The sequence below is a fragment of the Desmodus rotundus genome, chromosome 5 (genome assembly GCF_022682495.2).
Source record: "Desmodus rotundus isolate HL8 chromosome 5, HLdesRot8A.1, whole genome shotgun sequence".
NCBI classification, from domain to species: domain Eukaryota; kingdom Metazoa; phylum Chordata; class Mammalia; order Chiroptera; family Phyllostomidae; genus Desmodus; species Desmodus rotundus.
The window spans coordinates 82,301,400-82,317,859 of NC_071391.1; the positions used below are offsets into that span (position 1 = coordinate 82,301,400).

At 39.8% G+C, this 16,460-nt stretch overlaps 2 protein-coding genes across 8 annotated transcripts in view; both read right to left on the reverse strand.

Moving 5' to 3' along the window:
• The window catches only part of ALG9 (ALG9 alpha-1,2-mannosyltransferase), a 124,282-nt gene that overhangs the window by 21,024 nt on the left and 86,798 nt on the right, over positions 1-16,460 (reverse strand). For all 7 annotated transcript variants that reach the window (XM_053924310.2, XM_053924308.1, XM_053924306.1 and 4 more), the window contains one exon: positions 4,857-4,987. In XM_053924310.2, the coding sequence (XP_053780285.1) occupies positions 4,857-4,987 (131 nt within the window). The remainder of the gene's footprint in view (positions 1-4,856; positions 4,988-16,460) is intronic.
• LOC128780810 (histone H3.3A-like) lies at positions 6,858-10,126 on the reverse strand. The gene is made up of 2 exons (XM_053923751.1): positions 10,055-10,126; positions 6,858-7,277 (listed from the first exon to the last, which is right to left on the reverse strand). Exons 1-2 carry the CDS (start codon positions 10,124-10,126, stop codon positions 6,858-6,860), a joined length of 492 nt encoding a protein of 163 aa, XP_053779726.1.

The window sequence follows — 16,460 nt, forward strand, 5'->3', positions numbered from 1 at the left end:
GGTGTACTCAGTGAGCAAACAGGAAGTGAAGCAGCAGCAGGGATCAGTAAGAGAAACAGGATGAACAATGACAGAAACTAAGGGTCTGGTCTCTTTAGGAAGTTCTGCTCAATTTGCAAATGCTTATGGTCAAGGATCAGCCCAGTTAGAGTAAGCAATCCATAACAATGACTAGTATCACACTTGAAATACAGCACAGGAAAAATTAAAAAGCTTGACCCAGGCCATTGGGGAGAGTCATGGGCTTCCAGGACCTAAAATTTGGCCTGATTGTTCTCTGAAACCATGTGATTCCTGAGTGTATTTTTCCCTTTGCAGTTGAGTTCACGCCATCTAGTGGACCAGAATAGCCTCCTAACTTGTTTCTATGCCTCCAACTCTCCCCACTTTCAGTCCACCTCCCGCACTATCACCAGTGCAATCTTCAAATGACATTTCCTGTAGAAATCTTCCTTGCTTCCTCCCACCCAAGGGTGTTTGGAATTAACCCCTCCTGACTGTGCTCCAATAGCACTTGAACTTCTCTGAACTATGTATACTGTAAACTCACCAAGGCAGTGGTCTTGTCTGCACAGAGTTTAGAGTCTTAGAGGTAGATGTTGAATAAATGCTTATCAAATTGATTGAGTTATGCTTTATATCTGCCCTTAACATCCAGCTTGTTAGTGAAGCAGGATGTTCAGTGGGGAAGAGCAAAGAGCATTTCTGGGAAAGGCTCTCATGTTTCACAGCCTCCCAGTGTATCACCTGTGCCCACTGGCTGAGGAGAATGCTGAGCACAGGAGGAGATACTCAACCACTTCACTTGTGTGAGGGGACGATCCCCTCTAGTCACTCTGCTTACTACAAGGAAGGGGGGGAGGTGACCAACACCTCCTGTACTTCCCTCGAAATATTGCAAGTTTTCCAGTGAAAAGTGCACAAACATCATGTTTCTTCGCCTTGCCCCAAGGGCTCTCAGTTTATGTGTACCAGCTGCTGCACTAGCATGCTACCAAAAGGGGAAATAGGAAGGTGTGGAACCCTTCTCATTTCTGCCCCTCAAAACCAAAGGGAAAATAAAAATTCACCTCAAAAATACTCCCTTGCCCCAGCTTATTCTGTGAGTAATGTACTGCTTGTCAGTATTTGTGAACCACTAAGTTTCCCTTTGTTAATAGGAAGGTTGTTTGGTATCCGCTGTCGCCTCAGAGCTGGAGAACTTTCCAGGCCCAGATCTCATGTTGTCACAGTTTTTTCAACCCCAAAACAAAGTTGCAATGAGACCTACCCCAACTACTATATCAAATAAAAAGCCAGGCACCAAAGAACATGAGTGATGCAGAGACCTTCATACCCTCACTGATGCTTCTCTTTCCAGCTCTCTCCTCTGACCGCTCCAATTCTGACAGTGTTTTGAATAACAATCTATCTATGACCCTAACACCCTTCCTGCTCTCCCAATTCCTCAATGCCCTCCCCCTCCCTCCTTATGCAACCTAAGACCATCCATCATTATATCACTTCCCTGAATAAACCCTCAATTCCCTTGCCATTTCATGCTTTGTTGGACTTTTTAGGCTAAAACCCAACACTATACACAAAGGCAGGCACATGACATGATCAAAGCATCACTTATAATAACCAAAAAGTGGAAAGAACCCAAATGTGCACAACTGGTAAAGGGGCAAACAAAGTGGGTAAATCCATATAATGGAATAGTATTCAGCAATAAAAAGAGACAATCACTGATATATATTATAATATGAATGACCCTCAAAAGCATGCTAAGTGAAAGAAGCCAGACACAGGATCCCACATATTATACAATTTTATTTGTATGAAAGGTTCAGAAAAGGCAAATCTATAGAAACAGAAGATAAATGAGTGGTTCTTTGGAGTTGGGAATAGGAATGAGGGATCTTACTGGGCAGATGGAAATGTTCTAAACTTGAATTGTGGTGATGGTTGCACAACTTTGTCAATTAACTAACAATTATTGAACTGTACAATTAAAATGGGTAAATTTTTTGGTATATACTTATACTTCACTGAAGATGTTTTTAAAAAACTGGTTAAATTCACCTGTTCTGTGATTCACTAGTGCAGCTATAAGTAGCTGGAAAGGAGAAAAGCAACCACATTAGCTCCACTTAAGACTCAAGTGAGTTCTTGATTCTGTCCTCCAATCACACTCTATTTCTCAACTTCCTTTTGTCTTGTACTCTCTGCAATTATTTCACAACTTCTCTCTCCTCAAATGGTCAACACCTCATCCTCTGGTCTCCCTTTTCATCTGCTAATCCCACTGCCTTCTTCACTGAGAAAAGTGAGGCCATCAGAAGAGAACTTCCAGATGCCCATCATCATACCTACCTGCTGCTTGTTACTATTATGCTCTGTCTAGTAGCTATGTGTGGCTATTTAAATTGAGATTAAATGAAACTAAATATTCAGTTCCTCAGTCTTACTAGTCACTTTTCAAATGCTTCATAGCTACATGTGGCTTGTGGCCTCTATCCTGGACCGGGCAGATATAGAAGATCTCCATCACTGCAGACAGTTCTCCTGGACAGTGCCGTTCAGAGATGACCTATCTGTACGTGTATCTAAAACATATCCTGTACTTATTTGTGCATCTCCTCTCACCTAAGTCAAGGGCACTGCTCCAGCAATTCTTTCCTGCCTCCTACATAGTCAGTTTTCAGCTCAATAAGAGATCATTTCCATCAGTATATAAACATGACTGTTATTTTCCTCATCTTAAAAAAATAAAAGAGGGACAGATTTTGGGTGATGGAAAAGCTTTGGAAATAGACAATGGTATTCTCAACACAAAAACAAAATGATAAATATGTACTGTAGTAATGATACTGCTATATATAAATGTATCAAACCAACATGTTGCCCACCTTAAACTTACATGGATGTTATATGTCAATTATATCTCAATGAGAAAAAAGATAATGGTAATGGTTGCACAAGATTGTAAGTGTAATTAATGTCACTGAATTTTAAGTGGTTAAAATGGCAATTTTTATGTTATATACATAACATATATGCTAACATAATAAAAAATTTTTAAAGATTTTATTTATTTTGAGAGAGAGGGGACAGGAGGGAGAAAAAGAGGGAGAGAAACATCAATGTGAGAGAGACATCAATCAGTTGCCTCTCTCATGCCCCCAACTAGGGACCTGGCCCACAACCCAGACATATGCCCTGACTGGGAATCAAACCTGCAGCCTTTCTCTTTGTGGGACAATGCTCAACCAACTGAGCCATGCCAGTGAGAGCCAAAAAAATTTTTTTCAGGACAAAAATCTCTTTTCTCTCTCTTTTTAAATTGTTGTTCAAGTACAGTTATCTATATTCTTCCCCACAACTCCCTCCACCCCAGCCATCCCCACCTCCTACCCTCAATCCTACCCTCTTCTTTGGCTTTGTCCATATGTTCTTTATATATGTTCCTTGATGACCATTCCCCTTTTGCTCCCCATTATCCACTGCCACCTCCCCTCTGGTTACTGTCAGTTTGTTCATAATTTCAATGTCTCTCATTATATTTTGCTTGCTTGTTTGTTTAGTTGATTAGGTTCCACTTATAGGTGAGATCATACGGTATTTGTCTTTTACCACCTGGCTTATTTCACTTAGCATAATGCTCTCCAGTTCCATCCATGCTGTCGCAAAGGGTAGGAGTTCGTTCTTTCTTTCTGCAGCGTAGAATTCCATTGTGTAAATGTACCATAGTTTTTGGATCCATTCATTTACTGATGGGCACTTAGGTTGCTTCCAACACTTGGCTATTGTAAATTTGACCTGGCAATTCCACTGCTGGGATTATACCCTAAGGACAAAAATCTTTTGAAGCCATCAGCTCCCTGCACCCACCACCAGCTATAGCCCTATTTCTCTGTTTCCCTTTATAGCAAAACTTTCTAAAAGACTTGTGTGTTTTTGCCTTCTCCAATTCTTGTCCTTGTGTTTGTGCTTTGACCCCTCTAATTTCTCAAGTCCTTCTGCCCCACTATTCCACCAAAATTGCTTTTATCAGCTGCCAAATCCAATGAACAGTTATTTTTCATCATACTTGATTTATCAGCAGCTTCTGATAATCCTCTCCTCCAAAAACATTTTCTTCCCTGTTTTTAAGTCCCAGACCTGCCTCTCAAGACCTGCTCCTTTATCTTTTGCTCTCTGACCTCTTGGATCCTGGGCTCCGCCCCAGGCCTCACCAAACCTCCTTAACTTCAACCATCTGTTTACCTGGACTTCTGCCCACAGACAACCTGACTCTTCCAACTCACTCCCCGCCACCCCCTGCTCCCACCATTACTCCTTCACCTGACTGCCCTGACTCCCCTCTCATTATTAATTCTGAGACCTTTCTGAAGAGCCGGCCAAGCACTGGTCTATTTGGTCTCTCCATTTATGATCTAGTAAAGCCTATCCCATTGCTGACTAAGCCTTGTGACTAAAAATAATGGGTATGAATTTCTAGCTCCTTAAACGACATAGTCAATCTTCCTGTGTTAGAGCATCCTTAGTTCAAAGAGCTAAAGTTGTTGCCAAAAAGAATCAATGTCAAACAGTCATTTGTATTTTCTTCAATGGATCTACCTGCTTTACTTAGATTCTTTTATTTGGATTATACCAGAATATACTCTGTATTATTCTGGTGCCTAGAAAAAGAAAGCACTCTTTTAGATTTCTCAGGAAACTGGACAAGGATGGAAGATGTGTTTTGATCCAAATGAAAATAAAATAAAATGATGGCTACTAGTGTCAGATCAGGACTGGAAGTTTTTCGATCCTAGTTTCCAACTTCCATCCTTACTAAGCACTGTACATCTCTTAGGATTAAAGCCACATACCTGGAAGCATCAAGGAATGGTCTGTAGGCCAAGCTGATCCATTCTTCTCTATTGGATGCATATTTTGGCTCCCGGGGTGTTTCTCTCATGGTGTCCAAATCCACTAAATAATGGCATTTACTGATGTCGATCTGCAATGGAAAAAGGCTAACTCTTCATCAGAAATTACAAAGGTCCTCTCAGGTAAGGAACATCAATTGCAATTCTAAGCATTCCCACAGGGTTTTAGAAGCACAAGCCTACAAGCCCTCAGAAGATGTTACCTGTGCTCTCTGCACTCAGATAAGAGTGCTGCATGTTGGGTTATTATTTCAGCTCCTGGGGGTAATGAATGTAAGCATTGTGAGTTCTGAGTCTAGTTTGGGTATTAAGTCCTTCTGGCCATACAGTCATTTCTGAAACTAGTGTAAGTCTACAACTTATTCGAAACAACTATCTTCTTCTGCTCACGATTGCTCCCTTCCAATGATCACTTCTTATTCCAGAGATCAAAGGGGTGTGACACACACAAGTGCTAGCGTGTGAGGAAACCCTGTCTCTGCTGACAGAGCCATGTGAGGTTACCTTACACCTCACAAATGCTACAACAATATCATGTATATCGTCTCCTTCAAAAATTCAACAGAACTGACAGAGACATGGGAACTGTTCCTGCAGCAAAAGATCAATAAAACTGAGATACCAGAACTGGAGAGTGGAGAAAGTTATGAAAACTACATAGTAATATAAGCAAAACAACAGTCATTCAGTTGCTCACAACACGGATAAACGACAGCATCACGTATTAGTGTGCTCATAGGAGAATACTAATATGTTTCATTGAAAATCACCTTGGTGCTCTACTTATAATAAAATTAACTCAATGGAACAGGCTATAAAGTTGTAGAATCCTTCTGCAGTTAAATAGTTCATTTCAAACAATAATTGTATTCTTTCTCTTATCTTGAAGCCATCAGAATATTTAATAGCTACAGGGCAAATTTGTAAGCCTTTTTAATTTTAAATAAAGTTTTTTAAAAATAAAAGATGACATAAAGATGACATACAAGTTTCTATGAGGTTAAATAAAACTCAAAGATGGAAAATATCACTGTGATATTGTGATTTATAATAAATATATTTTTTGGTCCATGGTTTCTGGCTCACAGCTTTCAAAACCATTCTTATTTCCTAATTGATAATAGCAATGGAAGCATCTTTTGTTATAATGTTAGGTCTCCTGTCATTAGTACCTGAAATTTCTTCAAACCCATAAAAGTAAAAGGGGTATCTCATTATTCATAACAAGCCCCTTCGAACCACAATTAATTTTATGATTTCATGTTAATAGGGTGACTTCTGGAAAGTACCTAAAAATGGGGGAGGAGGACTGGTCACCAGATGAACTAATCATGTAATTAGAGGGTTGGAACTTACAGTCCCACCACTGACCTCTGAGGAGGAGAGAGGAATTAAACCCTGAGTTCAATTACCAATGGCCAATGATTTAATTAATCATGCCTGTGTAATGAAGCATCTATAAAAATTCCAAAGGACAGGTTCAGATAGCTTCTGGTTTGGTGAACACATGAGGATTCAGAGAATGGTGTGCTGGGAGAGGGCATGAAAGATCTGTACTCTTTCTCCATACCTTGCCCTATGCACATCTTCCATCTGGCTGTTCTTGAATTATATCCTTTTATTTTTTTTTCCAGAAAAATTTAACAGGTTTATTTATATTGTTATAAAGTTGAACTGCTTGAAACTTGTTCACTGAAATACCTTGACGTGCATTAATGCTTCATGTCCCCACATTTATATTAAAAAAATTCACACACAAATGAAAATGGAAAAACGGCCAATACCTGATTTCTGTCCCCTATTTTCCACTTGCAGTCATATACTTAGGTACCTTTTTGACCCCATGGAAAAAAAATATCTAATGTTCAGAACTACCAATAACAGGAAGAAGAGAATTTTTTTTTTGTTAAAGAATGAAATGTTTCCCATCATAGTGGATTCTTAAGCACGCTCTCCATGTATGCGGCATGCTAGCTGGATGTCTTTTGGCATAATTGTTACACGTTTGGCATGGACAGCACACAGGTTGGTGTCTTCAAAAAGGCCAACCAGATAGGCTTCACTTGCCTCCTGCAAAGCACCAATAGCTGCGCTCTGGAGGCGCAGATCTGTTTTGAAGTCCTGAATTTCTCGCACCAGACGCTGGAAGGGAAGCTTGCGAATCAGAAGTTCAATGGACTTCTGATAACGTCTAATTCCAGGAAGTGCCACAGTACCAGGCCGGTAACGCTGAGGTTTCTTCACCCCTCCAGTAGAGGGCGCACTCTTGCGAGCGGCTTTGGTAGCCAGTTGCTTCCTCGGTGCTTTACCACCGGTTGATTTGCATGCAGTCTGATTGTACGAGCCATGGTATAGGGACCTCTTTATTTACCCCCCTTCTCCTTCAGCTTCAAGAGCTGGGTGAGCTGTAGGAGGTGCTGGCATTAGAGAGAGTTACATCCTTTTATAATGAACTGGTAATCTACTAATTAAAATGTTTCTCTGAGTTCCGTGAACTGGTCTAGCAAATTAATCAAACCCAAGGAGGGGGTCGTGGGAACCTCTAATTGATAGCCTGTAGGTCAGGGGTGTGAAACTCATTTTCACCAGGGGCACATCAGCCTCATGGTTGCCTTCCAAGGGCCGAATGTCAAGTCCTTAACAGTAAAGGAGTAGTTATATTTATACAGTCCTAAAATTATTTTGGTTATTATGTCGGTTAATAGGCATTGGTGTTAGATTTCCCAAGATAGGCATTGAGAGGAAACCCCAGAGAAGTTTCCAGCCAGATTTTACTAAGCTTAAGCTCGAGCACAAGGGAGGCAAGGCAGCACAAAGGAAGCAAGGTCCTCTGAACTGGCTTCAGCGTTGGCTCTGCTTGGCTGCTTTTATAAGCTGGGGACAAAGCAGGCTTGCTCAAAAACGCAGGCTTTTTGAAAAAAGTGGGCTTTCAGAATTTTCCATTTCAGGGGCGGGTGACTTCCTTTTCCAGATGTGTTGATGGCTACACTATGTTAGTGCACCTACCAGATTGCTCACTATTGTTACCCTAAGAAGGTCATATTCAACTGTACATGCTGGTCAATAGGTTAAGAAGAAGCTAGAAGGCAGATAAAATCAGCTACCTCTGCATTTCTGAGTAGGGAGTGCAGAGGTGATAACATTTTTGCCTGTGCTCCTTCAGACCACCTGGTCTTAACTTGGCTTTGTGGCCACCTGCTATTTTCGAATCCCAGACTCAAGTTCCTATGCTATCTCAGGTCCTCACTTAACACTGTTGTTAGGTTCTGTGACTTTAAATGAAACAATGTATCATGAACCAATTTTACCACAGGCTAATTGATATAAACATGAGTTAATTTCCTATAGCATCTCACCAATGTTATAATGAAACAATGTTGAAGAAAACATTATTCAAGGATCTACTGTATTATTTAAAAAGTTATCATATCAAGGCCTATAAGGGATTATTAATCCCTGTATTATAAATGAAAATGCCAAGACTCAGACTAATTAACTTCATTTTTTGCAAGATACATATACCAACCCCCATAATGTACTAGGCATTAAGTTAGAACTAATAATATAGATCAAATACATAAGACACAGTTCTTGCCCTAAAAGGATTTAAAGTACTAACCAAAATCACACATAGTAGAGCCATGTTTGCACCAAGGTCAGAGTGACTTCAAAAGTCATACATCGAGACTGCAAAAAATGACTGAATCATAAGCAAAGTGCTCTCAGGAGCTCATCTAAATTGTTTCTTAAAATTAAAATAAAAAAAGAATCCTCCCCCGTCCTGGCTGGAGTGGCTTGGTTGGTTGGAGTGTCATCCTGTGCACAGAAAGGTCACAGGTTTGATTCCCGGTCAGGGAACATGCCTGGGTTGTGGGTATATTCCTCTGTTGGGGCACGTAGGGGAGGCAACTGATCAGTGTTTCTGTCTTACACCAATGTCTCTCTCTCCCCTCCTTCTCATCTCTCTAAAATCAATAAATGTATCCTTGGGTAAGGATTAAAAAAAAAGAAGAAGAATCCTCCTAGAAAGTCAGGTTTCAGCTAACATAAAGACTATTTGAAGCTTCTGATCAAAATGGCAGTATAGGTAAACACAGTACTTGGAACCTCCCACACTCACATCAAAATTACAACTAAATTACAGAACCACCATCACTCAGAACTGTCTTAAATCTAGCCAAACAGAAGTCCTAGTAACTAAGGATATAAAGAAGAAGCCACATCAAGACTAGGAGGGGTGGAGACATGGAAAGGGCTGGTCCCACATCCATGGGTGGCGGTAAAATAGGGAGGGATATTTCAGCTGTGGAGGTCCCTCCTGAGGAGCAAAGAGTCTTAGCCCCATAGCAGAACCCCCAGCCCAGGATTCCAGGGCCAGGAAGAGAAGTCTCCATAATTTTTGGATGTGAAAACCAGTGGGGATTATGGTTGAGTGGGATGGAGGCTCCTGGGGTCCCTGTGCACAGACATACTCACTCTGAGCTTTAGCACTGGAGTAGCAGCTTGAAAGGCACCTGTGCCACATGGGAACGAACTGAATTGTCAGGTCTCAGGACAAGGCCTGGAGGGGCAGCTGTCTCCCAGACAGAAGTGTTGGCAGAGGCCATTGTTCTTCTTCTTAGACCCGACCCCAAATGAGTGGGCAGGTGGGCGGCATATCTAAGTCTCCATCTACCTGGTTTACACTGTTCATCCCACCCTGGAAATTCCCTGAGGCTCTCTCTGACCCAACTTGCAGGCCCGCCCAAGCCTGTTCCAGTGGCTATTCCATACTAATGGCCTCTCTTGGTTCATGAGGCTGACTTTCCTAAAATGTTTCAAACAAGCAGCATCTGGCCTCTGTATACCATGTACCCCTTGCTAAGTGGCCCCAGGTCCAGCACTAACAGCAGCCAAACTTGGTTTACAGCTTGGCCTACACTGTGCACCTCCAAGCCCAACATATGCAACAGCCACCTATAAATTGCTTTGTAGCTCATGCCAGGTGGCCCCAGGCAGGGCACAGATGGCAGTTGACATTGCCTGCACCTCCCAAGAGACCCCAGAGTCACTGCACCCTGTTGGCAGATTCAAACCACACTGAAGCACCACAGAACCACATCCACCAGCAACACATCAAAGGGTGAACTGGTAAGTACCTGTTGAAGTGAGCTCTGCTCCATGGGGTTGGCCCCAGAACAGCAGATCCTGCACACAACCAGTCCTTGCATCCCATTGCCCTGGGGGTCAATCCTTCCTATCAATGTGCCAACAGCAATCAAAGCTCAACTACAACAAGAAGATGCAGACAGCCCACACAGGGGCACACCTGGAGCACCCAGCTTGGATGACTAGGTAGGCTGTGCCACTGGGCCCTATAGGACACCTACTGCATAAGTCTACTCTACCAAGACTGAGAGGTGTAGCAGCTTTACTGAACACATTGAAACAAAAAAAGGGAACTCAGTCAAAAGGAAAAGACAAAGACACATGTCTCAAATAAAAGAACAGAACAAAACTCCAGGAAAAGAACTAAACAAAATGGAGACAAGAAATTTACCAGATGTAAAGTTCAAAACACTGGTTAGAGGAAGAGTATATGAACTTGGTGAGAATTTCAACAAAGAGACAGGAAACATAAAAATAAAGATAGAAAACATAAAAAAGAACCAATCAGAAATAAAGGATACATTAAATAAAATGAAGAATACATTTAAGGTAATTAACTGGAGTAGAAGCAGCAGAGGATCAAATCAGCAATTAGGAAAATAAGGAAGATGAACATACCCAATTAGAACAGAAAAAGGAAAAAGAATTTTAAAAAAATGAGGATAGTATAAGGAGCCTCTGGGACAACTTCAGTATACCAACATTCGAATCTTGGGTATTCCAGAAGAAGAGAAAGAGCAAAGAAATTGAAAACCTATTTGAAAAAATAATGATGGAAAATTTCCCTAACCTGGTGAAGGAAATAAATATACAAGTCCAGGAAGCGCAGAGAGTCTCAAACAAGGTGAACCTAAAGAGGTCCACACCAACACACATCATAATTAAAATGCCAAAGATTAAGGACAAAGAAAGAATCTTAAGGCAGCAAGAGAAAAACAGTTAGTTACCTACAAGGGAGCTCCCTAAGACTGTCAGCTGATTTCCTCACCAGAAGTTTTGTAGGCCAGAGGGATTAGCAGGAAATACTCAAAGTGATGAAAAGTAAGGACCTACAACCCAAATTACTTTACCCAGCAAAGCTATCATGTAGAATCTAAACATGGATAAATAGATTCCCAGAAAAGAAAAAGATAAAGGAGTTCATCACCACCAAACCAGTATTACAAGAAATGTTAAAGGGTCTTCTCTAAGAAGAGGAAAGAAAAAATGATTAAAAATATGAATAAAAAAACAATAAATATACATCTATGAACAATTATTGGCAGATCCAATGAAAAGACATATGGTGGCTAACCCTCACATATGCTTTCTACCAGAGACTCACTCCAAGAGCCAAGATGGTGGCAGAGTAGGTGGAAGCTACACTAACATCCTCCCAGGACCAAACTGGAATTACAACTAAGTTATAGACAAATCTCCCTGAATAACCAACTGAACAATAACTGGAGAGAAGCCTTACAACCAAGGACTTAACAGAAGAAACTACATCATGACAACAAGACTGCCACTTATCCTGGGCTCTGGCACAGCCAAGTGAGGACAGTTTAGGGTTAATGGCTCCAGGGAAAGAGCTGAAGGGTCAGCTGCCAGGATCCCTGTGCCAAGTCATTACCCACACTGCAGAAGCCATTTTTCTCAGGCAGAGCACAACTGTCCAAACAGCATCAGCCAAAGGGGAAGCAAAGGACTCACTCGCAGGAATCCCTCTCATCCTATCCTGTGGAGCTTAAGCCTGGCTGCTGAGAAGTAGAGCTGGAGGCACTTACAATGATTAAGCCTAACAGAAAGCCTGTAGGCAGTGGGGGAACTCTGGGAACTCTGAGACTTTAGCTGATCCTCCATAGGCCTGGCGCTGGTAAAATACAGCCTTGGTGCACAGCTTGGTCCTTTCTGCACCCACCCAGGACCAGCAGAGAGAGACACAGCTGTGGACCACTGACAGCTACCAACAGGTTGCCCAGGGCCAGTCACAGTCAGCATCTGACAGGTCTGCACCATAGTCTTTGCAGATCTGTGTAATCCATAAAAACAAAGAGATCCAAAATGAGAAGACAAAGAAACAGACCCCAAATGAAGGAAAATAATTATCTAGAAGAAGAGCTAAATGAAATGGAGCCAAGCAATTTATTAGATACAGAGTTTAAAGTAATGATTACAAGGATGTTCAACAGCATGAGAAAAGACATAGAAACCATAAAAAGGGACCAGTCAAAAATAAAGAATGCAGTATCTGAAATAAAGAACACCCTGGAAGGAATAAACAGGTTAGGTGAAGCAGAAAATTGAATCAATGATTTGGAAGACATGGTAGAAAAAAACATCCAAGCAGAGCAGAAAAAAAAAAAAGAATTTAAAAAATGAGGTGAGTTAAAGGAACCTCAGGGACATGAAGCATAACAACATCCACATCGTGGGGATACCAAAAGAGGAACAGAGTGAGCAAGGGATTGAGACTATATTTGAAGAAACAATGACTGAAAACTTCCCTACCCTGGTGAAGGAAAAAGACACACAGTTCAGGAAGCACAAAGAGTCCAAACGAGGCGAATCCAAAGAGGCCTACACCAATACACATCATAATTAAAATGCCAAAGCTTAAACACAGGGAGAGAATCTTAAAAGCCACAAGAGGAAAGCAGTTAGTTACCTACAACTGAGCTTCCATAAGACTGTCATCTGAATTCTCAACAGAAGCATTTCAGGCCAGAAGAAACTGGCATGAAATATTCAAGGTGATGAAAAGCAAGGCCTTACAAACAAGGCTACATTACCCAGAAAGGCTATCATTTAAAATTGAGGGAGAAATAAAGAGCTTCCCAGACAAGAAAAAGCTAAATGAGTTTTTACCACCAAACCAGTATTGCAAGAAATATCCTCCAAGAGGATATTGCAAGACAAGGGCCTCCAAGAAGAAAGAGGAGGAGGAGGCAGAGGAGGAGAAGAAGGAAAAGGAAAAGGAAAAGATGAAGGGGGAGAGTGAGGAGGGAGAGGAGGGAAAAGAGGGGAATGAAGAGGATGAGAAGAAGGAGGAGGAGAAAGAGAAGCAGAAGAAAAGGAAAAAAACAGGGAAATAATACAAATAAAATGTCAATAAATATGTATCTATCAATAATCACTTTAAACGTAAATGTCTTAAATGCTCCAATCAAATGGCATAGAGTAGCTGAACGAATAAGAAAACAAGACCCACATATATGCTATGTCCAAGAGATCCACCTCAAAATGAAAGATACACACAGACTAAAAGTAAAGGGATAGAAAAAGATATTTCATGATGACATAAATGAAAAAAAAGATGGCACAACAATACTTATATATGACAAAATAGACTTTAAAACCAAGGCTATAGTAAGAGACAAAGAGGGACACTACCTAATGATAAAAGGAACAATCCAACAAGAGGATATAACCCTAGTAAACATTTATGTACCCAACATCGGAGCACCTAAATATGTAAATCAAATCTTGATGGACATAAAGGGAGAGACTGACAGAAATACAGTCATAGTAGAGGATTTTAACACCCCATTAGACTTCAATGGATAGATCTTCCAGGCAGAAATCAACAAGAGACAGTGGTCTTAAATGACACAGTAGATGAAATGGATTTAATTGATATATTTAGAGCATTCACACCAAAGCAGCAGAATATACACTCTTTAAAAAAATTTATTCATTTATTTTTAGAGAGAGGGTCGGGAGGAAGAAAGAGAAGGAGAGAAACATTGACTGGCTGCCTCTCACGCGACTCCAACTAGAGACCTGACCTGCAACCCAGGCTGTGCCCTAACTGGGAATTGAACCAGTGACCTTTTGGTTCACATGCTGGTTCTCAATCTACTGAGCTAAACCAGCCAGGGCAGAATACACATTCTTTTCATGTGCTCATGGATCGTTTTCTAGGATAGACCACATGTTAGGACACAAAGCTAGTCTCAAAAAATTTAAGAAGACTGAAATCATGTCAAGCATCTTTACTGACCATAGTGCTATGAAACTAGAAATCAATCAAGAAGAAACTGAAAAATACACAAAGACATGGAAGCTAAATAACATGTTATTAAACAATGAATGGGTCAACAATGAGATCAAGGAAGAAATCAAAAGATACCGTGAAACAAAGGAAAATGAGGACACAACAATTCACAATCTATGGGACGCTGGGGAAGCAATCCTGAGAGGGAAATTCACAGCATTACAGGTCTATCTCAAAAACAAGAAAAAGCTCAAATAAACCATCTAACTTCACACTTAAAGGAACTTGAAAAAGAAAAACAAAGAAATCCCAAAGTATGTAGAAGGAAGGGAAAAATAAAGATCAGAACAGAAATAAATAAAATAGAGTCTGAATAAAGATACAAAAGATCAATGAATCTAAGAGCTGTTCTTTGAAAAGATAAATAAGATTGACATACCTTTAACCAGACTCATCAAGGAAAAACGAGAAAGGACCCTCATAAGTAAAGTCAGAAATGAAAGAGAAATAACAACTGACACCAGAGAAATACAAAGGACTGTAAGAAAATGTTATGAACTATATTCCAAAAATTGGAAAACCTGGACAAAATTTATAAATTCCTAGAAACATACAATCTTTCAAAACTAAGTCAGGAAGAATCATAGAATCTGAATAAACAGATTACACCTAGTGAACGTGAAGCAGTAACCAACAAACAAAAGCACTGGGCTGGGTGCTTTTGTTTGGAAACCATAAAAATCCTATAAGAAAACATAGACAGTAAAATCTCAGATATTGGTCAGTAAACATATAGAAATATTTTTTCTGATATATCTCCTCAGACAAGGGGAACAAAAGAAAAACATAAACAAATGGGACTATATCAAACTAAAAAGTTTTTGCACAGGAAAGGAAACCATCAATAAAATAAAGACAACCCACAGAATAGAACATATTCACTGATATATCTGATAAGGTATATCCAATCCAATACAATAAAAATAAACAATTTTAAAAATGTAAAATAAAATTTAAAAAAAGAGACTCACTTCAGACTGAAAGTAAAGGGATAGAAAATATATTTCTTCAAAATGAAAAAAAAACCTAAAAACAAAACCGTTGCTGGGGTAGCAATACTTACACCAGACAAAACAGAGTTTAAAATGAAGGCTATAACAAGAGACAAAGAAAGACCCAGCAATTCTACTTCTGGGTATTTATCTGAAGAAACCCCAGATAATAAATTATATAAAGACATATACACCCATATGTTTATTGCAGCATTGTATATAATAGCCAAGATATAGAAGCAATGTAAGTGTTCATCAATACCTGAATGGTTAAAGAAGAAATGTTGCATATATACAATGGGATATGATTCATCCATAAAAAATAATGAAATCTTGCCGTCTGCAACAACACAAATGGACCTAGCGTGCATTGTGCTGAGTGCAGTAAGTCATACAGAAATAGACAAATTCCAGATGATTCCACATATGTGTGGAATCTGAAAAAACAAAATGAACAAGCAGAGCAGAAACAGGCTCATAGACACAGAGAACACTTTGACAACATCTGGTGGGAAGGGGGATGGGTGAAAAAGGTGAAGGGTTTAGAAGTACAAATTGGTAGTTACAGAACAGTCACAGGGATGTAAAGTACAGCATAGGGAATATAGTCAACAATATTGTAATAACTATATACAGTCTCAGAGGGGAAATAGATTTATTGGGATGATCACTTTGTTGATTTTATAAATGTCTGATCACAGGGTTGTACACTGAAGCTAATATAATATTGTATAGCAACTGCTCTTTTCAAATAAAAATATTTAAAAAAACATTTAAAAAACAGTTTGGAACATGAATAGGTCTATAGCAAATCTCATTTAATGGTAAAGAGTTAAAAGCTTTTTCTTTGGAATCAGGAGTAACTCAAGGCTGTTTGTTACTACGATTCTATTTAACACTGTAATAGAGGTTGTAATTAGAAGGGTAAGATAAGAAAAAAACAAATGGTAGAAGAAATGGGAAGAAAAAAAACAACTCATTCATCACAATGATATGATTGCTAATTATAAAATCCAAAAGGACATAAATTCTTAGAATTAAGAGAATTTACCAAACTTTAGACTCATAGCATATAAAGTCAATATAATATATTCCTATAAACAGCAGTAAATGATATCTTCAATTATGTTTTAAAAAATTATGTATTTTCAAATTATATTACATATATATATATATTTTTTTAAATGAGGACTGAGCCCTAGCTGGTGTGCCTCAGTGGATTGAGTGCTGGCATGTGAACCAAAGGGTCGCTGGTTTGATTCCCAGTCAGGACACATGCCTGGGTTGCAGGCCAGGTCCCCAGTGAGGGGAGTGGAGGAGGGCACTCAAGAGGCAACCACACATTGATGTTTCTCTTCCTCTCTTTCT